Source organism: Sinohyriopsis cumingii, chromosome 17 (assembly GCF_028554795.1).
Source record: "Sinohyriopsis cumingii isolate HCF-2022 chromosome 17, ASM2855479v2, whole genome shotgun sequence".
NCBI lineage: Eukaryota > Metazoa > Mollusca > Bivalvia > Unionida > Unionidae > Sinohyriopsis > Sinohyriopsis cumingii.
This window is the reverse complement of record NC_142977.1, coordinates 82,846,879-82,871,712: the sequence shown is the minus strand read 5'-3', so window position 1 is coordinate 82,871,712 and position 24,834 is coordinate 82,846,879. Positions and strand designations below refer to the sequence as shown.

At 37.2% G+C, this 24,834-nt stretch overlaps 2 protein-coding genes across 3 annotated transcripts in view; one reads left to right on the top strand and one right to left on the bottom strand.

Moving 5' to 3' along the window:
* LOC149779327 (sterol O-acyltransferase 1-like) overlaps positions 1-3,557 on the bottom strand; it is a 105,035-nt gene extending 101,478 nt beyond the window's left edge. The window contains exon 1 of one of the 2 annotated variants that reach the window (XM_089939944.1): positions 3,438-3,557. Coding sequence is in view for 1 of the 2 variants with exons in the window: in XM_089939943.1 (XP_089796069.1) it covers positions 3,438-3,450 (13 nt within the window). In the remaining variant the exon portion in view is untranslated. The remainder of the gene's footprint in view (positions 1-3,437) is intronic. The other variant, XM_089939943.1, reaches the window with a different exon arrangement.
* LOC149779326 (ceramide kinase-like protein) overlaps positions 1-24,834 on the top strand; it is an 88,763-nt gene that overhangs the window by 5,136 nt on the left and 58,793 nt on the right. Inside the window, exons 2-3 of the mRNA XM_089939941.1 lie at positions 8,479-8,751; positions 10,369-10,500. Coding sequence (XP_089796067.1) covers positions 8,479-8,751; positions 10,369-10,500 — 405 coding nt within the window. The remainder of the gene's footprint in view (positions 1-8,478; positions 8,752-10,368; positions 10,501-24,834) is intronic.

The window sequence follows — 24,834 nt, the reverse complement described above, 5'->3', positions numbered from 1 at the left end:
TCAGGGAGGATTGTCATACATGTATGTCATAAAAGAACATGGAGATTTGCCAAGGCATCAAAACCATTTGCTGCATAATTGTTAAACAGTTTTAATCATTTGACATTCACTTTTGATAATTATGTAAAAATAATTAAGTAATGGTACCAGTAGTTCCTCATTATTGGAGAAAAAAAAGTCACAGCAATTAAGATTGCTACATCATAGGACATCAAAGAAACACTCGTGTAAGATTGATTTGTATTGTGATAACTCAGGATAATGTCAAGAAGAATGTTGGGGGTTTGCTTCTGAAAATGCTAGATTGGACAAAAAAGATATTGATTTTTCTCCAAAATGTGTCACTAACAATCATTTATAATTTACATTGTATAACTAGCTAAATGAAGACAGATAACATTAAAAATATCAGGTCATAAGAACAAATGACTAAATACAGACAAACCTTTGTATACTGACCATTCTGGGGTCCAGTGGTTAAGTGGTCTTTATGAACAGGTGATCTGTGTCTGCACATGTAAATATGTCCTGATTCATTTATAAGTGTGATATGTTGAATGTCAAACTATGTTATACAAAGGTGCTCTTTATATTGAGGTTGTCAACTAAGCATCTTTGCGAAGGCAAAATCCTTTATTGCACAGTATGAAATGATTCTTGCTGAAGATTTCATTTTCTATTAAACAGTAGGCTTTGGAAACATCAATAAAGGATATTGAAGTGTTGAAATGATCCCATTATATTTACCATTTGTGTTTGCTTGCAAGTTGATTTCATCTACAAACTGCACTGACCCATATCTGCCCTCACATAATATGTCAGCAGATCTGGGTCTGTGCAGTTTTCTTGGAATTAATTAGTAGAATAAACAACATAGATCCTGTCTGCTGACATATTATGCAATGACAGATCAGATTATTCTGGGTCTATATTGTTTGCAGTTTGACTTATAAGTAAGTATGTATGGCAAGTACACAGTATATAATTTTTGATAATTTTTTCTCTGGACACAGCTTTTGTCATATTTTTATTTATTACTATGCCTCAATTTTTTTTAAACAATATAAATGCTGCTTTTATAACAGGAGAATGAGTGCTTTTAGCAATAATTGCCATTGAGAGATGTCGTGTAAGGGCCTTACATGCAATAATTGTCATAAAGAGGTGCCATGTTAGGACATTAATAGAGGTGTCATGTCAGGGCATTAAATGATAAAATTACCATAGAGTAGTGTCATGTCAGGGCAATCAATGCAAGAATTGCCATAGAGAGAGGTATCATATCAGGGCATTAACTTAAAGAATTGCCATAGAAAGGTGTCATGTTAGGGCATAAATAGAGAGGTGTCATGTCAGGGCATGCAAGAATTGCTATAAAGAGGTGCCATGTTAGGGCATTAATAGAGATGTGTCATGTCAGGGCATTTCATGATAAAATTGCTATAGAGTAGTGTCATGCCAGGGCATTAAATGCAAGAATTGCCATAGACAGAGAGAGGTATCATATCAGGGCATTAAATGATAAAATTACCATAGAGTAGTGTCATGTCAGGGTATTAAATGCAAGAATTGCCATATAGAGGTGTCTTGTCAGAGCATTAATAGAGAGTTGTCAAGTCAGGACATTAAGTGATAGAATTGCCATATAGTAGTGGAATGTCAGGGCATTATTAAAGTGATGTCATGTCAGAGCATTAAATGAAAGAATTGCCATAGAGAGGTGTCATGTCAGGGCATTTTGTTGCTTATGATCTACATGTATTTGTTTTTACACAAGTTAGACATTTATGCCATCACAAAATTTGAAAGTTAGCATTGCAGACTGTTTTTTTTTATAAAAAAATTATAACTACTATGTCTGTTAACTTTTTATAGATCCCAAAATATAAAGAGCTAGTGACAGTATAATATGCTTGTAGAAGTTTTGAAACCATGTATGCAAAAATTTATAATTTGGGGACATACAGGGTGGTTTAATGAAATGCAAGTGTTTAAAAAGAAGCAATAGTTTGGTCCTGTCAAGTTAACATGTGAAAAGAATATGAACAATTCAGACAGAAATAAATATGCAAAATGGAAGATTGGCCCTAAATTTAATTTTAAAATTTTTTGAAAATCCACTGTTGTATAATTACGATATATAAGTATATCCAAAGGGAAAAAGACTAAAAATGAGACTTAGATGGAGGCTTCAGTTCTTATTGTTCTATAGCAAATCCTCATGGTCCGTGAAATGTCAGAATCAAATGATAGCTGGTACGGAAATAGATAGTCCAGCTTAAATAAGTAATCCAGAGGGGACATTTAGCAGTATCAGGAAATATCAAAGCGACAATTTTCCCATTAGAAGTCATAAATGAAGGGCTTTGTGGATGCACATTTTATGATTTTATTGTACTTTGCGTTACTCTCAACATACTAATTATATTTAAATCAAAATATGAAAATAAAAATGTGAAAATACTACACACAAAAGAAAAACAGTTAAACAAGACATAGGAAGTTGATAAAATATGTTTACATGTTGAAATCAGTCAAAATCAAGCTTAATTATTTGAGATATATTTCTTCAGAACTTTAATCAGAATATCTGATCTAACATGTGGGTAAAAAAAATTCCATATTCTTGCTACAGAATATTTAAAACTGCATCAAGAGTGCTATTATTGGGTTTTGGAAGTTTCAAGTGGCCATGTGAAGTTGTAAAGCAAGAAGTCCATACTTTTATCTAGTAGCTCAGTTCAGACATATTACATTTTATACATTTATAAAGAAGTATTGTCATTTGAAAGATTATACTCTATTTTATTGAAAGCCATTTCAGTTCATGGAAAAAGATATGTCTACATAGTATGTCAAAAGGAGCATCCAAAATTAGCCAGGCAACTTTTGTTTGTATCTTTTTTAATTTACTCTTACTCAGTTTCCCCATATTGTCAAACAGTGGTCCATATCTTGCAACATGTAGGCATTATAGTGCAATATTTTAGTATGTATGGGCAGGTATTTCTTTCTTTTACTTAGAAAAGTTGTTTGACTTATTAGAGATCTACAAACATACTGTAGTTCATATGTTGTTTTTTCCACTTAAGTTACTTTCAGCTATGATTATTAAAAGTTTTCAACCAAAATGTTATTAATGAATTTGCAGTCTGTTACCAAATTGAGAAATCTCTCAGAATTGGAATGCTTCTTAAATGAAACTGTTATTCTAACTTGTATATAACCGTTTTATTCTCTTTTCACCACATCTCAATAGTTTTTATAGTTATGGTTTTGTATAGCTTGACAGTAAGTTCCAGTAGTGACGCTAAACTTTGGGCCCTTCCCCAAAGATACGATGTGAAGTATTAGTATCAAATTTATAGCAATTTAGATGCAGAATAAGTTTGTGCTTATAAGTCAAAGGTAATACAAAAGTAAATTTCATACTGTACCTCCTGCTTCCATGTTGCTGTTAGTACAGATCCTGATGAAAATCACTTATCTCCCTCTTGACCTTGTTAATGTACTGACTATATGATGTCCTCATCTGTGTATTCATGCATCATGTATTATAATAGTTACACATGTACAGCATTGTACTTTGAACCATAGTGTACAGTAGAATCAGACACATTTCAGATAACCTCACATATCTGTCAAGGCTGAGAATAACATTTTTAAAGGACTGTTACTTAAAAATAAGTTTTAATAGAATTAGTCAAGCAGCATATATTGTTGCATTCTTTGTCTTGTTGTTGACCCTTTCCCACTTTTTATAATTCTAATCCCTTAGCCACACCTCAAAATTGACACACTATACACTCAATCATATGACTGACCAGTGTTTTCCGCTGACATTCTGTCATTGATTACCATATATGCTTACTTATAAGCTGGGTCCAACTGCAAAGAAAATGGACATTGATCTGCCATTGCATAATGCATAAACAGATAAGGGACTATGTTGTTTGTTCTACTGATTCTTTCTGACCAGTTGCATAGACAAAAATCTGAAAGTGCATTATATGATGGCAAATCTGAGTCAGTGCAGTTAAATACAACTTATACTTGAATGCACATGTTAATTTTATTGTATGATGTCGTGACCTTTATTGACTGACCACCAGTTGGGATGGTCTTTCAAAACTTTTACTCACTATACTGAGTATTATTGATGTTATCATATATTGCCACATGGCATTGGATTTGATGCATTGATGATAAATCGATTAACAAAAATATGGACTAGTCAAGCAATATTGTATATGCAGCATGTAGGTAGAGATTAGCCTGCCCACATAAATCCAGTTTTTTCTACGCAATACCAAACACTAATACAGAGCAGCATGTTGACCTAATTGATCTGTGACATTAGAATTAGTACACAGTGGTCAAAATATAATTGTCAGATATAAATAGCAACAATCTTCAAGCTTCTTTTAATACCACTCCGGTGGCCTAGGGGTTAGAGCATCCATGTCTTATGCGGTTGGTCGTGGGTTCAGATCCCGGCTGAGTCATACCAAAGACTTAATACAAATGGTAGCACTAGCTGCCTTGCTAGGCACTCAGCATTAAGAGGCTAGTGTTAGGACTGGTCAACCTGGTGTCAGAATAATGTGACTGGGTGAAACATCATGCTGCATGTCTGCAGCATGATGCCCCAGTGCTAGACATATCTATAAACTGACACTACAGACATCATAGCAGTATGACTGAAAAATTGTTAAAGCTGCATTAAAAATCCACATTACATACTTCACAGCTTCAGGTACTTTTCAGTGGAAAAAAAAACAATGGAGTTCTCCATGGGCTGTGACCTTAACCTTGGCACTTGGCCATGCACATGACTTTGGTGCGCTTTGTAGACAGTAACTTGTTGCTGATTTATTAATAGTACAAACATTATGATAATACTGTGATGATATTGTGAAAAGGTTGTGATTTTGCAATACATCTTGATGTGATTACTTTGTTTCACCCAGATTTATATTGCAAAAGACCAATTTATTGAATTTATACTTTTAAATAGAACATTTTACACATGTCTCATAATTAAAATTAATTGTGAAAATTTAGTTGTATAGTGTATTCCACCATTTCCTTGAAAATATTGGAACAATTTGTAAGTCTTCTAGACATAGAACAGAAGAACATTTGGGAGGTCCTGTTTTCAGTTGTTTGTCCATTTGCAAAGGTTTTTTTTTCACTGCTTCTAAACCACTTGGGGGATTGCCCTGTCACTTTATACAGATATACCATCCAAGGTCTGATTGACCCCAAATGAAGATGGTGCTCTTTGTACATCCAGTATGGCAGCAGCAACAGTGGTCAGCTTATAAACGTAGTTAAAGCTTCTCGTCCTGAATAGATGGTCATACTGACATGGACGTTTCACCAAAAGACCTATTATAATGTCAAGTTGCTCTTGAATGTAAATGGTGGACCAATACTTCCCCATTAAACTATGGTCATATTGAAATGGAGTTTACACTGAGGACTTCTTATGATGCCTCATTGGTCCTAAATGAAAATGATGCCATTCTGGCATTTAGTATACTTAACTCCAGAATGGATGGTCATATTGATATGGGTTTTCATTGAGATATTTGTGGTGTCTAGTTTGTCCTAACGAAAATGGTTCCCTTTGGGCTTCCAGTATGATGGCTATGAGGGCCATCTTGAAAAGCTTATTGCTGTTCAGATTAATGGATGGTCATGTCAGCTTGAGGACTTCATACAGTGTCTTTTTGACCCTTGATAAAAGCGACACTGATGAATTGTGGCCATATGTAAAATCTTATCATCAATTTTTCTGTTGAAGGGATGATGATAGGCTTGGATGTTTTCATCCATACTCATCTCACTAAATGCTTGGAAGTTTTCATCCAAACTCATCTCACTAAATTCTTGGAAGTTTTCATCCAAACTCATCTCACTAAATGCATGGAAGTTTTCATCCAAACTCATCTCACTAAATGCATGGAAGTTTTCGTCCAAACTCATCTCACTAAATGCTTGGAAGTTTTCATCCAAACTCATCTCACTAAATGCTTGGAAGTTTTCATCCAAACTCATCTCACTAAATGCTTGGAAGTTTTCATCCAAACTCAACTCACTAAATGCTTGGAGATTTTCATCCATACTCACCTTGCTAAATGCAGGGAAGTTTTCATCCAAACTCATCTTCCTAAATGAATGAAAATTTTCATCCAAACTCATCTCGCTAAATGCAGTGTTCTAAATAAAAATGATACACTATGACCTTCTGAAATTTTAAAATTTTATAACTGAACATCTCTTACACGGATATAAAAATGATACAATATGACCTTCTGAAATTTTAAAATTTCATAACTGAACATCTCTTACATGGATGGTCATGCCAAATGTTTAAAGAAAACGAAAAATAAACTTTTTTCTTGGTAATGTATAGCAATTGCCTGCATTAAAAGGGTGCTAAGCCAACCCCAAAATGGCTGACATTATATGGTCACTTCCCTTGAAAGGATGGTCTTCTTGACATGGGGTTTTCACTAAAGCAATCTTACACCAATATATAGCTTGTTCTGAGTTAGCAGGGTGTTCATCTGACTTCCAATATGGCACCATAATGGCCGTTTTGAAAATCTTTTTTTGACCACTATTCTTGCATGAATGATTTAAATAACCTATTTTTTAAAAACATTTTCAAAGCCAGACCCAATTTGTCTTTGGGCTATCAGTCAAAAGTCATTGCCTGCATTTGTGTGCTTCAGTGAACTTGTGAACACATTGTCTTGTATATGTGCATATATAAGTGAATTCTTACCATATTCTGTATTTAGTTGCATGCCAATTGAGATTGACAATGCCTTGATTTAGATGCTTTTTGTAGTGTACTGGCTTGTGAACATGATAACACAACCAAGTATGTATGGGGTTTTGTGAAAAACAGTTTGTAGATATGTGTGTGTGTGTGATTTGGATTTTTAATGTAGCTTTAACAATTTTTCAGTCATATTGCTATGATGTCTGCACTGTGGCAGTTTATAGTGATGTTTAGCACTGGGGCATCATGCCACAGACATGTAGCATGATGTCCCACCCAGTCACATTATCCTGACACCAGGCCGACCAGTCCTAACACTAACCTCTTAATGCTGAGTGCCTAGTGAGGCAGCTGTTAGTACCATTTTTGTAAGTCTTTGGTATGACTATGTCAGGGTTCGAACACACTACCTTCCATGTCCGAGGTGGATGCTCTAACCACCAGGCCACTGGAGCGGTCATTTATGGATATAGTTAAAGAATATTTTGATACATTTTAGGAAACTAATTTTTTCCAAATAAAACTGTAGATTTAACAAAACATAGCATGTGGGTATAACTTGATATTGTCTATGAGACAAGTTTGGTGATCTACTGTCCATGATATCAGATTCAAGGTCAGAGGTCATAACAAACAATTTTGTACTGCAGTTCAGGCATCTTATGATTATGTTTATTTACATTAAAAAAAGAACAGGTTTATAGTCACGACTTGGACATTGAATTTAAAAACAAAGATTTTAACTTAGCTGAACTGGCTTGTGAACTTGCAGCAAAAATAACCATGAATGAAATATTATCAAATGCAGTTTGTTGTTATATGTGATGAATATCTTGAATAATAATGCAACTTAAATAACTTGTTTTTCAACAAATATTATTTATAGAGTTAACCAAACTCAGCACATGAATACATCATGACAATGCCAGACACAAGTTAATGTGTTTTTTACAGTTCTATCCATATCAGTTTGAATGATTGTCTACAGTTCTGTCCATGATATCAAGTTGAGTGATTTTCTACAGTTCTGCCCATGATATTAAGTTGAATGATTTTCTACAATTCTATCCATGATATCAGGTTGAATGATTTTGTACAGTTCTATCCATGATATCAGGTTGAATCAGTTTCTACAGTTCTGTCTGATATCAGGTTGAATAAGTTTCTACAGTTCTGTCAATGATATTAGGTTGAATAAGTTTCTACAGTTCTGTCAATGATATCAGGTTGAATAAGTTTCTACAGTTCTGTCAATGATATTAGGTTTAAAGTTAATGGTTATCATGACAAAGAATTTTGTTTTGCACTTACATGTATTATGCAAGCCTGTTAGCTCAGACATGTAAAAAGTACAGCGGTATTTATCTTTGCAAATTTGCTGTATCAGAGATTCAGAAGAATATATGGTTTCACTACTCAGATGCTAAGAAGAACTGGTTTTCTCTTGGATTACTGTAAATTGTTTTGAGTCAGTAGAGAGTCAGTCCCTTATTGATTCATTATTTGATTTTTTAAATATAAAACATGTTAAGGACCCCATATTTGACTACATTAATATGGTCAAAATGTAAGTTGATATAGCCCCCATTTTTGTCTATGATTGAAACTATGTAAAATGTGTCTTGTTAATTGTGCCGTTTATGTTTCGCACCAATTCTACTTTTCATTAAATATCTTTACAGGGAAGAAAAAAGGCCTTGGGGGACTATTCAGCAAGAATAAAGAATTCAAAATCAAGGACAATGCTATTGATTTGAACAGTGTAATAGGAGTAAAAATAAAACGAAGACGGACAGGAGAGCAGAAAGAGGGTGAGGGTGTCTGTCTAGGATTTGCTGTCCATGTTATGGAACATAAATCACAGAGCTGTATGCGAGAGAAAATGGTCCTCTTTGAACATCCGAGTGATGCTTTGTGTTCAAGATATGTTCGGAAAATACAGAAATATATTTCAGGTACTTGTGTCTCAGTGCAAAAACTTTTAAGATATAGCAAAGATTTTTTTATACAACATTTTCTTTGTTTGATTTTAATTTCCCCATCCAGATTCCTAATTAATATGTATTCCAAAGGTTTTGTTACATTGTTCATTTATTACAATATTTAATTGGTTATAGAGAGATCGATGTGTTTGGTCTGCCTGAAAAATTAGCTGATTTGTAACGTTTTTATTACCTGTTACTCTGAATTGAGATAAACCATGGGAAATGTTTAAATAACTAAAGCATAACAATAGAAAGGTACCAGGTACAAAAAGTATGATAATCACATGTCAGTAAATAGCAAAGCATAACAAAGACACCAGGTAACATAGGGTTTGATAATCACACCTCGTTCATAATCAGCACTTTAGAATCACGGGTTGATGGTTCAGTGCAATTAAAGCATGAAATAATTGTTTCTGTTTTGTTCTTTTTGAATGAATAATATAGACTTGTGCATTAGTTATTGTTCTGTGCCTGTAAGTTGACTAATTAAGCACAGATTAAAGTAAATATCGCTTGTTTTCATTGTGAATTCTGACTTGTAAAAATGGCTACAAGTTTGCTAGTCAGAAAATGAGAAAAATGTCTTTTTAAACACAAAGCTACAAAAGAAAAATCTAATTAGAAGCCAAAGTAGTGTTGTGCTTTATTCATAAAATGCCTTGTGAGCACTGACAAAGAAAGACTGAACATCTAATAAATGTACTGTCTGCAATCAGTATGATTCGTCATGCAAGGTGTGGTGTTTGTGTTGCAGGCTGTTTTATTAAGGCAGGGTTTAGTGAGCAAACAGATGTTATTACCGGGGACAGCAATGCTGCTTGTGATGATGCTGGATACGGTTGATTTCTTGGATTTTGATAATTCGGATAGTGACATTATCACATCTGTGAACAATTGAAATTCACAGTCTGGTACATCTACATTATGTCCAATGACATCGATGCAGACAAGTAGATATAAATTTGAAAAAAAACTTAAATATTTTATGTAACAAATTATCATTTATCAATGTTTTAAAAATACCAGTCCCCTGTGAAACATTATAAACTGTTTTGGCTGATATTTACCCTTTTTTCCACTTTTAGAACTGATTTACTGGGTATGTGTACATGAGGTACAGAATATAAGTAGTTTTAGTAGAATCTATGCTCATTCAGGTTTATGATAAAGGGATTTCATTTTTCATTCTTTAATGTACCAGGCTTCATTTGATTAAGGTATTCCTTTTTTTCATGAACATATAGAGTTTGATTGTTTAATGTGACTGTAAGTTTTTCCTTCTATAATGATAAGCACAATCCCAGGAGCTTAAGAATGTTTGGCACTAAATGGTATCCCAGACTTAAAATAGTCTTTAAATATTTTGAATTTGAAATTCAATATCATTTATGAGTAAATAATTTATGCTTTTTATATTTGTCCTAAAAGAAAATGTAGTGATCTTGCATACTTGACCTAATTAAAAATGTGACTGCTATATAGAGATCACCACTTTAGCAGGTTTCACTATAGTAGATTCATACTGAAGGACTGTGCATATTAAAATTGCCAATTATTAAGCCTTAATTTCATTCTCCATTTCAGAGATTCCTGGTAGACCCAAATCGGTGAAACTTTTTTTGCAGCATTATGCAGGTGCTGCTCATGGGAGAAGTCTTCTCAAAAACAAAGTCTTGCCATTGTTTAATTTAGCAGATATTAATGTAGATCATTCTGGTAAGTTCCCTAAAAGAAGTACTGAATTTGATCCCCATACTTGCCCACCAGACAAGTTAAAATAATATTTACCCACCAGACATGTTAAAATATTATTATTTGCCCACCAAACAAGTTAAAATATTATTATTTGCCCACCAGACAAGTTAAAATATTATTTGCCCACCAGACAAGTTAAAATATTTTTTTTTCCGACCCACAAAATTAACTTGTGCAGTAAATATTCCTTCATATACAATGAGTTTTGTTTTAACCTCATTAGTGTAATTCTTATATTTTGTAAGGTATCAGGTTCAAATTAGGAAAGTCTTTATTAAATAATGTTTTATGGTTTTAGTTTAGAGGCACATAATTTATGATTTGAATCTAAAATATTTTAAAAAATGCAGCTGTAGAAGTGTAAAAAGCCTATTACTTTCGTATCTTAAAATTACAAATACATATTTAAATGATTAGTAATTGGAGAATTTGATCCATTGTTGTTGCCATTTGTTGTTGTAGTTATATTATTATTATAAATTATTATTATTATTATGGTTATTGTTGTTGATGATGATGTTAAAGTTTTTTGTTCTTTATTTATTAACTTACAGCTCATTTTCAGTTTTCTTTGTGTTCTAAATCATCAACAGAACAAGGCATTGGGAACAAGTTTGTTTACACTTGTATGAAGATATATATTTCATTAACTTTGATAAACTTGGAGAAAGGATTATCTTTATGCTAATTGAAGAATCACTTAGATTATATTCTTGTTCATTCACTAATTCAAATGTTAAGTCTAGGTTGTCATTATCACTTGACTGTGTTTACCTTCTGTTTTCAGCTGTGTGCATTGACAAAAGGCACATGACCAGTCAACCTCAATTTTAATTTAATAACTAATGTACCATTCCCATATTAAGCAATCAAAGAATGAAATTGGTATTAACTATAATCACTCAAAGAGTCATATCGGAGTTCCTTATAATTTTAGATAATGTAAAATAAATATCATATTAGTGTAGATTTCATAGGTTTTAAATTTTAATAATGATAAAACAGTCTCAATGAACTGGTTTGGTCTGCTTTTGATATGTCTTGTGGCCTTATGTTAAAGAGAAACACTGATGGTTTTCATGATTAAAATGGGCTTTGTACCAAATAGAAGATTTATTCATCTAATAATCATTTGATAAAAATGTCTTCCCAGATTGTGTGATGTAGTGTAAACAAATATTCTTTCTTTTTTGTGTGCAGTAGCATGAACATGATATGGAGTGAAATTTATGGTGCACTTCAATTTGCAACAACTTGGACAGGTGAACCGAACACAAGCTTGTTGAGATAAAAGATAACAAAGGAAAAAAGCATCTAATCACAAACACAGTTGTACTGTTATCAACTGTGACAGATGTATTGAAAGAAACCACAAATGAATATTTTAGCTTAAATTGCCTTGGCATGCTCATGGACAAGTACAGTTGCCTGGATGTTTCTTTTTTCAGCTTGTAATGGATTTTTCCAGTGCTGCAGTAGAATGTAAACAATAAACTATGAACTCTGGGAGGTATTGTGCCTAACCTGATATGATTGTGATTTCTGTTTCCTATTGAATAATATAAAGAGCTTTAGTAAATTTTAATATTGGGGGCCCTGAGTGGCCGAGTGGTCTAAAGCGCTTTCCGTTACGGATCACTGCCATCTCACCGCTGTCTGCGTGGGTTCGAGTCTCGGATTCGGCTAATGTGGGTATGTGAGAAAGCTTGCCAGTAGCTTCTTGTGGGTCGGTGGTTCTTTCCGGGGTTTTCCCGGGTTCTTCCTCCACCATTAATACTGGCTGCCATGTATAGCCTATCGCGTGCTGAAAAATGGCGTTAAACCCTACAACAACAACAACAACAATTTTAATATTTACAAGGAACAGTGCGGGGCCTCGAGTGGCCGAGTGGTCTAAAGCGCTCACCGTTACGGATCACTGCCATCTCACCTCTGTCTGCATGAGTTCGAGTCTCAGCCTCGGCTAACGTTGGTACGTGAGAAAGCCTGCCAGTAGCTTATCGTGGGTCGGTGGTTCTTCCCGGGGTTTTCCAGGGTTCTTCCTCCACCAATTATACTGGCCGCCATGTATAGCCTATCTTGTGCTGAAAAATGGTGTTAAACCCTACAACAACAACAACAACAACAACAAGGAACAGTGCTGTGAAAGAAAATGATAAAGTCCACACTAAATATTATATCATGTAGGGAAATTATAAGCAATTTATAACCTGTATCAGAACTCCAGTGTGTACTCAACAATTGTGTCATGATGAAAATATTAACACATCAATATATATATATATATAGATTAAATGATCATGGTTGAGTATTTATCGATTTGTAAAATTTTACCTAAGCACTCACGAAGTAAATAAAGTCCGAAGAACTTGAGTAAACTTTGTGAGTGATTAGGTAAAATTTACACATCAATAAATGCCCAACCATGATCATTTAATCCTTATGATTCCAATTTATTTCCTTTCTAACATCAGATCAGCAGATTTAACAAAAAAATCATTCACTTTTATGTACATTGAAGTTTTCTTTCATTAGCCTCTTAACTGTGATAGAATACATAGCCCTATCTTTGCTATCCAAGATTCACTGATTTTTTTTATACAGTGATACGGGGTAGAATGTCATGGCAGGTGATGCCAGTGATATATTGTTATGATCATTATTTTAATATATAAAAAATGTTTGTTGCGGTTAAACTAGGAATATTCCTTTTTTTTAAAAAATTACTCTTGCATATGGCACTTGTTATAGCAATGTCGTTGTTACTTTCTACGCATTTCAATCTTTCAAAAGCAAAATCATGTCCATTTTTAGTGACATCCCTTGGTTGACATATCACCCTGACCTTTAATATCTGCTGCGGTAGGACTCACATTACTAATTCAGTTCCCATAGAAAACCTACGCAAACACCATGATATTAAAATTTCAATAACTTCAAATTTTTTAGTGCCCATGATCAAACCTATGTTTATCAGTATTGATGAAACCTGGATGTCAGCTTATTATGTGTTGAGGAAAGGATATGAGCCATGGACCTGCATGTGTTTGAAACATGTGCTTTCAATTCTGCACCAAAGTGTGAGGTGCTAATTTTAGTAATGAGTGCTCCAAACTCAAGACTGTTAAAGGACTGAAATTCCATCAACAAAACAATGTTTCTATTATTTTCACTTACAACTAAGATAAGCTCTCAAAAGATTTTTTTTCTCCTACAAAATAACTTACATTATTAACCAATTCTGGTCAGCCTAACCCATATATACTCTATTTTATGTTCACTGATTTCCAGGCTGATTCCCATTTTTCAATATCATTAGTACCATGTGTCCCATAACATGTTGAGGTGAAATGCAGTAATTTCCGAAGATTGGCTTCTAAAGCCTGCCATATGCCTTCTTTGGCAAAAGGGGTGAATGTCGGAGTGCAGGAAGGTCTGTGCAATTCTAATGGTCGATTTTAAGCTGTGGCTTGTCACATTTGATCGGAAATCACAGAAGTGGATGGGTGGGAGCTTGTTGTTATTACTATTAGATTATTTGGGTATAAGGTGTTGATATAGGTAAAACTTCACATCAAATGACCTGGTAACATTCCTGATCAGTATCACCTGACCTTTTACACCCAATCAAAGTGTAGAAAATGCATTCAGTATATAAAAATTGGAATTATATATATGAGCAGCAGAGGGGGCGAATCGGACATTTTGTCCAATCGTTATTTTGCTTAATTAATACTTTCTGCACTCAACGATCTAGTGTCGTCAGCGCCTGGTAAAAAAAAAACGACGACGGTCCATCCTACACGATGGTGACGTCATTTGGTTTAATTAACACCTTCTGCGCGCCGATCCCCAGTGTCGTCAGCGTCCGGTAAGCACATCGACGACCGCGTCGATGTCATCGCCCCCTCTGCTGCTAAGTGGTTATTTACAATGATCTTACAAACAGAGTGATCACTAACTCCTCCTCCTGTAGATCAATTAGGTTATTTGACTGATCGGTGAGTTTAAAATTAATTCTCGTTAAAAACCGATCATGGCATCGCATATAGACCGGATTAATCGGATTCTCAACGATTAAAAATCCCGGAGGGGCTGTTGGTGAAAATGAATAAAGGATATATCCCTGTTGAGCTTGATTTGATTGATTGGTATCTACCTGGTAACTCCCTTCGATAACATCACACACTAGATTGATTGCTATCACCGATGCGATATTTACGTTGTATGGAGCAATATGCCTACCATCATCCCCGTTATCGTGTCTGAGGATATAAGTTGATGGACCGATAAAATCATTAAGAGACTTTCTTAGTTCTGGCGTGTTGTATCTTGGAAACTTAAAATCGGGTAAATCGGCTTCTGCGATATTATACTCGGTTAGGAATTTTTGTTTATTATCAATTCTGCTAGTGGATATTACCCCGATGATTCTTTCATTGATATATTCCATGTCTAATATAAGTTGATTTAACACCTCAACGTGTTTTTGTGCTTTTGTTTCCCGTAGCTGTTCTAGTTGTGATTGGTAAATACGATTAATCTCGATAAAAAACCTATCGATATCATTTAAATTAACTTCGACCTCGACGACCGATCCAGGAGTTTTCTCGTACCTAAAATACCAATACATGGTATTCCTGTCTTGAAATGTAAACCAGTCGGGGGGTGACGAGTTTTTCATAACAAACAAAACATCTCGATAATTGGGATTAATCTCATGATACGATTGTTTGCCCTCGGGGTTTTCATAAGGTGGATTCTTAGGCCATCCTAGTATGGTTCTTATTGAACTGTTATAAATATCAACCATATACCCCGGTGTGCTTATTTCAATCGTCGACGATAACGTCGGTTCATGAACCGTAATAGCGATTTTTGATTCCTTTCCTGTGATCGATTTTATCCTGCGTTGAAATTCTTTATTGATTTGTTCTATTTGGTATGACCCAGTTGGTATTGTAACCTCCTCCCAGTTTGGGGTTCCATCGGGTTTATTTTTCCGTGCAAAAACCAGCGAGTTATTAGGTTGTTGTCCGTTAAATGCGTCCGCTCGAATATTAGGCTAACTGTGATATACTCGCAATTTTGCCAGCGCTATTTCCTTCACTGGAACCGGTGATGGAAAGTTTACACTGAATTCGGGTTTCGTTGATGTTATCGATATCATATTTGTTTGTACCGGAGTGGTGTTCTCCGCGATCCGCTGAAGTAATTGAAACCCTTCGGGGTTCAGTGACATTATTATTATTCGTTGTTTTTAGTGTCTAATTTTAACAACCAGGTGGTTTCGGCTTCCAGTTGAAAATCCTCGATTTTTGACATCGCGGAGCTATACAACTGGACCATCGTGGAGAATTCAACATCGGATACGAACAAATTATCAATCGATAACGAGATCAACCCGGATAATTTCGAGTATGCGTCGGATACTATTTGATGTTTTACTGTATACTCGTTGAGTTTTTTCTGAAAACACGATGATATCTTTTTAGTGATTGCGTTGGCGACTCCAGCAACTGTTGTCATTGCGGAGACAGCGATTGGAACAGCGATCGGGGCTATCGTGGTTACCGTGGATAAAATAACACCGGTACCGGCTATTATACCCGACACCGAGTACACGACCGCGTCGATGGCGGTTATTTTACGACGGTATTTTTTTATTTTTACACGGTATTGTTCGGAAAGCGTTTTCAAGTTCGCGGAAAATTCTTTTGCGGTATCGAATCGATATTGATGTGACGTCGGTGATACCTCTGATTCAATTTCCTTGGTGGTCATTTTTATTTTAAAAGAGCTAGTGTTTTTAATTACTTAGATCCACTACAAATTCCGCATACCATGTGATGTTTGCCCTAAATAGACTGCTATCAACGGCTTTAATTATAAACCGTTCGATTGTATCCTTGTCGATGATTGTTGATATTGTATTGTTAAACCCGGATGAACTCGGCGATGATATACTGAACTGCATCGCCGAAATCAATGTCAATCGATAAATACCCTTAACAATTGCGGTGACATCTATTGCATTACGCGTAGGAGTCCAATCGAATGATCCGTATTGAACCGTGTATACGCCACTGCCGATGATCCCATGAGGTGTTTTCATTTTTTCGAGTTGCTCTGTCATTCTAGGTAGTTTGTCCTTAATCGCTTCAACATCAGTTTTGATTGTTTTTATTTCCCCTCCATACGCGTCTACATTTTTTTTGTTCGCTTCAATATTAGTTTCGAGTTGCTCTGTTATTCTCGGTAGTCCGTCTTTAATCGCTTCAACATCAGTTTTGATTATTTCTATTCTACGCAAATTCGCGTCTATATTATTCTTGTTCGTTGCAACATTAGTTTTGATTGTTTCTATTTCCCGTGTATTCTCGGTCATACTTTTTTTGTTCGCTGCAACATCAAGTTTGATTGTTCCTATTTCATATGTATGTACGTCTATACCTTTTTTGTTCGCTGCAACATCAGTTTTGATTAATCCTATTCCCCGCCAATACGCGTCTACATTTTTTTTGTTCGCTTCGACATCAGTTTTGATTGTTCCTATTTCCTGTGTATGCGCGTCCACACCCTTTTTGTTCGCTTCAATATCAGTTTTGATTGTTCCTATTTCCTGTGTATGCGTGTCCATATTATTTATGATCGTTGTAACATCAGTTTTGATTGTTTCTATTTTCCGTCCATGCGAGTCTACATTATTTATGATCGTTGCAACATTAGCGCCGATTATTTCTATTTCCCGTTCATGCGCGTCTACACTCCTTTTGTTTGTTGCAACATCAGTTTTGATTGTTTTTATTTCCTGTCCATACGCAGTGATATCATTTATAGTTATTGTGATTTCATCCGGTTTGGCATTTTTTTTACCAAGGAATTTATCAAAGTTGTCATCGATCCTGTTAACATTTTTTCGTAACGAGGTAAATTGGCCCGACAGCGTCGTAAACTCCAAAATAGTATTTTTTATTGTTGCAAGATTCGGTTCGGTTACCGTCGGGGTTCCAAAAAAACTAGCGGTAGTGAGTTGTATATCGGTGACAGATTTTTTCACCTCGGCGACAGATTTTTTCACCTGCGCGTCAAGTTCGGTCACCGATCTATCTAACCTTGTAAAACCGTCCTGGACTAATGTTACCCTATCCGTCACCGCTGATATATGTCCACCCGGTTTGAGTCGTCCGTCGCTGGTATACAGCGCGATAGTGTCCTCGGCGGCATCACGCTGTCGTATTAAAACGTCATTCAGTGACACATTACCGGATTTCAATTTACCCTGGCGGTCTTGAAATACAACTATTTCGCCCGGGTCAACACTTGTTAGATTCAACATATCAGCGATTTCATCCTCAATTAGTTTTTTTATGTCGGCGGCGGCCGTTTCCGTGTATTCTTTCAGCGCCGAAACCGGTCGTCCCCAGATATCAATCATTATTATTGTAAATGTTATTCTCTAAAATCCGTTGAGCTTCTACGACCCCACTAGTGTATTCGTTTACAACCACATGAGGTGGTTTTCGCGATGATGAAATCGCCGCGAGTACGTTCAATACCTCACGGCCACATATCGGTGGGTCACTCAATTGCTGTGTTGGCAGCGTGGAATAAAAAACCCGGGTTGAACACGCCGGGGCTGAACACGCCCGGACATACCGCATGAACTCTTTCGGCGGGGCTAACCCGTATGAATCAAAATAGACGATTGCACGCGGATCAATCGCGTACGCAACCCAATGAGTTCCCGCTCCGGAGGACCCATCGAGGTTAATTATGCCTGTTTCAGTATTCCTTGGGGCCGCCGGTAATTGATCCCTCATAAAAACACCTCTGAAGTTTTTTATCGCTAACGCGTTTGCGGCGTCTATTAAATCAAAATTAGACATTGGAGTCATAGACTCAGGAGTCATTGACTCCCGAGTTAATAAACGGTTCCCGGTAGTCTTAGACCCTTTCCCGAATACCATGAATACGGGGTTCCCGGTAGTCTTAGACCCTTTCCGGCTACGGGTCGTTTTTTTTTGTAGCCTTTCCCGGTTGCCTTCTTCAATGCCATTCCCGCCGCGGTACCAACGGCCCCCAACGCCGCCACCTTAGCCACTGCTGGTGCGGCCGCGGCAATTAATGCCGGAATCGCAGCTAACAGCGGAAATATCCCACCGGTCTTTTCCATGTTTTTAATTGCTGCGGCCGAAAAATCTATTTGAACACCCTTTTTATTCTTCATCGCATCATTGAAATGTTTTATTTGACGCGCCGTCAACGATATCTTATGATTACCACCCGCCATCTGCGACGGCTTCAGCGTTATTGTGGTTCCGCATTGTTTAGCCGACTTTGATCGTAATTTCTTGACTTGACCATCAGTCAACTCTACACTGACGACACTATACGACATTTATTGTAAACGCGTTTTGTGCTTTCAATTACATGTTTTCCACTGGCGCATCAACGATTCTCATTCGTCCACCAACGCCTTCTAGCAGCATTGATTTATCGCTGAGAATGACAGCAACCGCTCTATAATTAACACCACCCGGGGCTATACGAGCTCGGAAGTGTATATCAACGACGGATTGTCTCGTTAAATCAAGATGTTCCAGCGAAAAATAATAAATCGGATACAGGTTTTTAAAATCAAGTTGTGATATTTGCAAACCAGTGTCGACGTTTTGATCACGACCCATATACGACAGCAATCGATGGTACACACGTGCGATATGGTTGTCGCCGTAATTAAGCTGTATATCCTCGGATGGTTCCTGTTGTCCGTTTATTCTCAGCGAAACATCCCTGACTCCTAATTGATCAAATATCATATGGCTGCGTTCTTGACTGCCCAATCGTTCCCTATTCTGTAGCGCTATGAATATATGACGCGGGGCTGAAACACCTTGTTTTGATGCCAGGTGCCATGTAAACGTATCGGCGACGTTATCCTCTTTAGCATCAGTTGTTACCGCTAGCCAACTCAACAACGATTTCCCTCCCTGTTCCATAAATGCTAACAATCGTGCTTCCGTGGTAACTGATGGAGTCAGCACCGGCATCCACAATGCCATTTTAGTTAAAACGACTTTACCGGCAGCGACGCCAGCAGCATGCCATATTGCATTGTTATCATCGCCCCTTCGCGTCAGGGCAATTGTATGCTTAGCCCCATAGATGACTTTTCTAACATTTCTGCAGAATCCAAATATGTGATGGAGTGGAATCGCGCATGAAAACTTTCGGCGTGGTCCTTGCAACATTCCTACTCGTGCTGCGAATCCCATATTGTAATTATCGTTAAGACTTTTTGTAACAGTGAAATCAGCGTCCGGTTTTGCTCTGCGGTCTGGATTGGCTGCTTCAGCCTGATCACCTGCGATATCTTTTTTCGCCAGCACGTTGATGTACTGAAGATGATCAGCGCTATTAGCGGTGTCCTTCGCAAACATCATAGATGGGCCCGCCGATCTTGTATAATCATCCGAGTATCTCGCTAACCCAATTATCGTCGTTGCAACATCAACCTCGCGTTCTATTGATTCAATTTCTCGCCCGTCAATAAGATATCTGGCGCTCTCAAATAACGCCATGATACCGTTGTTGACGAAGCCAACTCGAACACGATGGTCATCTGCGTATGGTGTATTATCGGCGGCATTTGTCACGAGTTCTCCCTCAATTTCGATAAACGCTTCACACGGCAGAAAGTATTTACTGGTATCTTGGACCTGAAGTTCAATTCGCGATCGTAGGTCGGGTTGCGCTGCATAATAAGAATAATATTGATAATCACGGACAGAATCATCCCTGCGCACTGGGGCGTCCATATCAAACGCGGGATCAGCGGTACGCGCAAACATTCTATTATTTATCATGTTGATGTTTTCAATTGCGATTTTTTCGTCGTAAATTCTTTGAATTTAAACCACTCCCCGCTATCGCGTTCATGAGCGCGTTGGTTGCCGCATCGGCGGATGGCGAAGTCGTCGCCAACGACTCTAATTTTTCTTCCACGGCGTTATTTATTACTTTACTGACATTTGCAGGCATCACTGTCGTTGATGGCATTACCGGTGGTTTCTGTTTTTTTCTCCTGAATTTCACCAATGACATTAGTTTGTCCCGCGCGGCTGAAAACGCCCTTCCGGCAACATCTCCAATGGCACTAATACCCTTATCACGAATAACATCAATAGCCTTCATTCCTAATTGTTTGGCTAACGGCGCTACTTTTGGAGCCATTCTTGTAAATAACCCCGCAATGGTGCTACCGAGACCATCTCCATAGTACGCGCGGTAAACAGGCAATCGCGAGTTTACCACGTAGACGAGTACTGGTTTATCATGGTTGTAGTGTATGATCATCCTTATTAAAAACACCAGTTTTCCAATTAATCATCCACGAGTTCGTCTATGAGCGTTCGATATACATTAATGTCCATAATACCGCCTGCAAATAACCGCTTGCAAATATCAGCGGCCTCATTGATTATTTCCGTAGAGTTATTTCCGGCTCGTTTTCCTCCGATTAGTACTTCCAGCCGTGATATATCACTGAGAACACTATTAGGACAGGTAACGCCGTAGGATTCTTTACCAACAGAGTATCCTTTTCCTTTTTTTGGTGTTATACTCTTAACTTCCTTGTGGAATGCGTCGTAATCGGATTTACTACGATGTGGTAATGCATCTTTATGTTTACTCGCTAAATACACTATTCTTGCCCAGTCCTTTAACGACTTTATATTTTTCTCGTAACCGCTATTGATATGCTTCTTATCTCGTATGTTCTTAGCAAAATTGTTGGCAGTAAAATTAATTAATTCTTCCCTGTTGCTGAAGCCTCTAATTTGATCTATTGTGCTCTTCTTGAGTACAATACGGGGTATATTCCCCTCTTTTTCTTCCGGTATTTCTTCTTCTGGTGTTTCTTCGGGTATTTCTTCTTCTGGTTCTCTTGCGGTGGCGCCTGGTTCTTCTTCGTCGGCCATTGTAACATAAGGTTCTTGTGGTTCGGTTATAGCGAGTGGTGGTGGCCTCCGTGTTGTAGCAGCCGCTATTTTTGCAGGGAGTGTTTCTAAAGACCTTTTTGTTTGTTTTGTCTCTGCCGCTATCTTTTCAAGCGCACCAAGAACGGGTACAGTTGCCGCCGTAACATCCTTAGTCGCTTTAGTTACCGGGGCAAATAACTGTTCGCTTCCAACAGTAAAATCGGTTTGCATTTGTTGTCGCGTTTGAAGTTTCTCTCTCACTCTGTCTCGTAACGGTATAAACTTTTTAAGCGCTGCTAGCCGCTCTCTGGCTAGCCGAGTAGTAAGTGATTCACCTACCATTATTGTAAATTGATCCGCAATTTTCTAATTTTCCGCCGAGTGTACCATCGGGGGCTCCACGGAGTTTTCGTCTATAATCCTTCTAATGTTTTTGATCTTACTAGAAATCTCCCGGCGTCGTTCATAAACACGTCCGAGTTTTTTTCGTATTATTTCAACGGCAGTAAATAGTCCAATGAATGCATTTGCGTCATTGTGGTACAGGTTCTCATTAATCGTATGTTGTAATCGTTTTATAAAAAAATACTCGCGGGCCAGGGTAAAACGCCCCCGTTTCGACTGTTCGTTAATAATCTCATAATCGGATAATATTTTTTCACTGTCGAGACCATCAGATAATTCAATTCCTTGATTTTTTAATTTTGAAATCTCAGTTAATATATTATTGATGTCTTCGATATTCATTATTCTTATAAAACATCTTATTTCTAATATCAAAAATTTTAATAAAATTATTGGGGCCATTTTTGACCCCGTTTTTTGTATGGACAGTACAATGCCGTAGATCTCCACTCGAGTGTTGTGGCAGATTGCAGGCATACATGGACAGTATAATGCCGTAGATCTCCACTCGAGTGTTGTGGCAGATTGCAGGCATACATGGACAGTACAATGCCGTAGATCTCCACTCGAGTGTTGTGGCAGATTACAGGCATATACATATACTTAATTAAGGACATTCACATCTTGGAACCCCAAAGCATACATCTCCGGGAGGGAGGCCTAGGGTGACAAACGTCATCGTAGACCGCCCAGAAGATATGCTTGGGGGACATCACTACATGTACTTAATTAAGGATGAATATATTTACAATGAAATGATTGATGGATGATGGGACGGCACAAGACAGCACAAACATAAAACGGCGGGGCGGAACTCTACGGCCAATTCAACCAATCAAAAGCAACCCAATTAAATTAACCCGGTTGCATGATTGTGAACAAAAGACAACCACACGCCCGGGTCAAGAGCGTGGGTTAGTTTTGATTAGTTGAATTGGCTTTCGAAAGCCCCAGGCTTATAACGAGTCATCTTGTATATAAAGTGACTAATACAGCGGCGTCAGTCACAAGGTGTGTGTTAATTTGAATTCCCTTGAATCGTTTGAATCCTTAAATACTTATTAATGGTGTTTCACGGCATTTAAATGAAACCAAATACTCAAATAAAACATTAAAAAAAAGAATACAGCTGTTAGATAATAGCGTGTATTTCATTAGTTTTCATCGTAAAATGATTAATTAATCGCAACATTAATTGGACTTGAAGGGACGCAACATTAATTAGACTTCAAGGGACGTAACTCTTGTCATGCGACGCTATCACAAAACGAGTTATCTCCCTTTGATGTTATATATGAAAATCGAATTCTATGACCCGTCTTTTTTGAGATCGCTGTTTGATATATTCGTTCTGCAACAAATTGTATTGAGGCGATACAAATGTCAAAATATTTTCCTGCCTCATTCATCGACTGAAATATTTTTTCCTCGTGAGTTGTTGTATCAAATGACTTTACGGGTTTTACTTTCTTTGAGTATTTACCAGTTTGGCCTTTTTTACTATTTTCACTCTGAGAGATGGCTTGCAGATTACACAGTCTATTATTTTGATAATTAGAATCAATGTGATCAATAACGAGAGTATCTTTGATCAATCCGTGGAAACATTCATAGATGATTCTGTGACAGAGATATTTTTTCCCTCCAGCAGTAAACATTAAATACCCGTGATTGTTTTTCCATCCAACCGGCTTCTTCAGTCTACGATTTCTAACAATACCGTCGCGAGATGCCTCGTAATTGACGAGCAGGGGGTGCGGCTGAAATTCTTGGTCCATTTGTATAATAATACTACTTGTCTAATTTATTATTTGGTTTAATTATGAATCTTTCAACGTAGTCCTGGGGGGTTTTGATGACGAAGTCGGCGGTGGGGTCAATGACGGCGTTTTTAATTCGCTTGTCATAATAGCGTTTTAGTTCCCTGTATCGCTTTCCGCCACAATTGATACACAACTGTGATTTTCCTCTTACACCGACGTGGCAAACCAAGCACGGGAGGGGGCCAAGAGAACCATTACGAACGCTTTGTAAATGATACCCGCAGAATTCACCTCTACATGATTTATTGCACGGGGTTGTCGACCCAATCATCAACCATTTGCAGTGATTCATTATACTATATTCTTTCATTTAAATACTTGTTTTAATTATATGGATGAGTTCGAGAGATTGGCAGCAATTAAACCCCGGAAAAATATTAGGTTTAATCTCGATAGAGTCCTCAAGGACACACCAAAAGCGTTAATAAACGATAAAACCCTGTTGAGTAAAATACGCGATTGTATCAATGAATTCAAGCGTGATGGCGCATCTCACAGTTGGTCAACATTTCGAATTGATGGCATTGTTGATGCTACCATGAACGACAACCGCGCAGCAATGATAATATCACAACTTGACGGTAAAAGGTATTTCTTCAGAGTAAAATTCATTGTCCGGGTGGAATCAGGCGATTGGATCATGCGTGATAAATTTGAACCAGTTCTCAGCGACAAGAAAACAGTCACTGTCAGCCGCGACTCCAAGCCGGGGTTGTTAACCGGAATTGACAAACCATACTATGAACGAGCGTATCCTGAAACAGCAGTTGTTTATGGAATATACCCGTTAAATAAGAAACCTGATATCGGAAAACTGAAACCGATGAAACAGTCAACTGGGATAAATTGTGTAGCAGAACGAATAATAGAGCATTTTACAAATGCATGTCGAGGAAACAAATTGACTGATTTACGACGTAGCAAAATCAACCAGTGGGAACTAACCGTAAAAGAGCGTGGAGCAACCATCAGCGACATAGCGAGATTAGAAACATCGCTGAGATTTCCAATAACCGTTACAACGATAACCGGTGAAGTATTATACGAATCGAAGTATAAATCGAAGGGAGCCCCAATCAAAA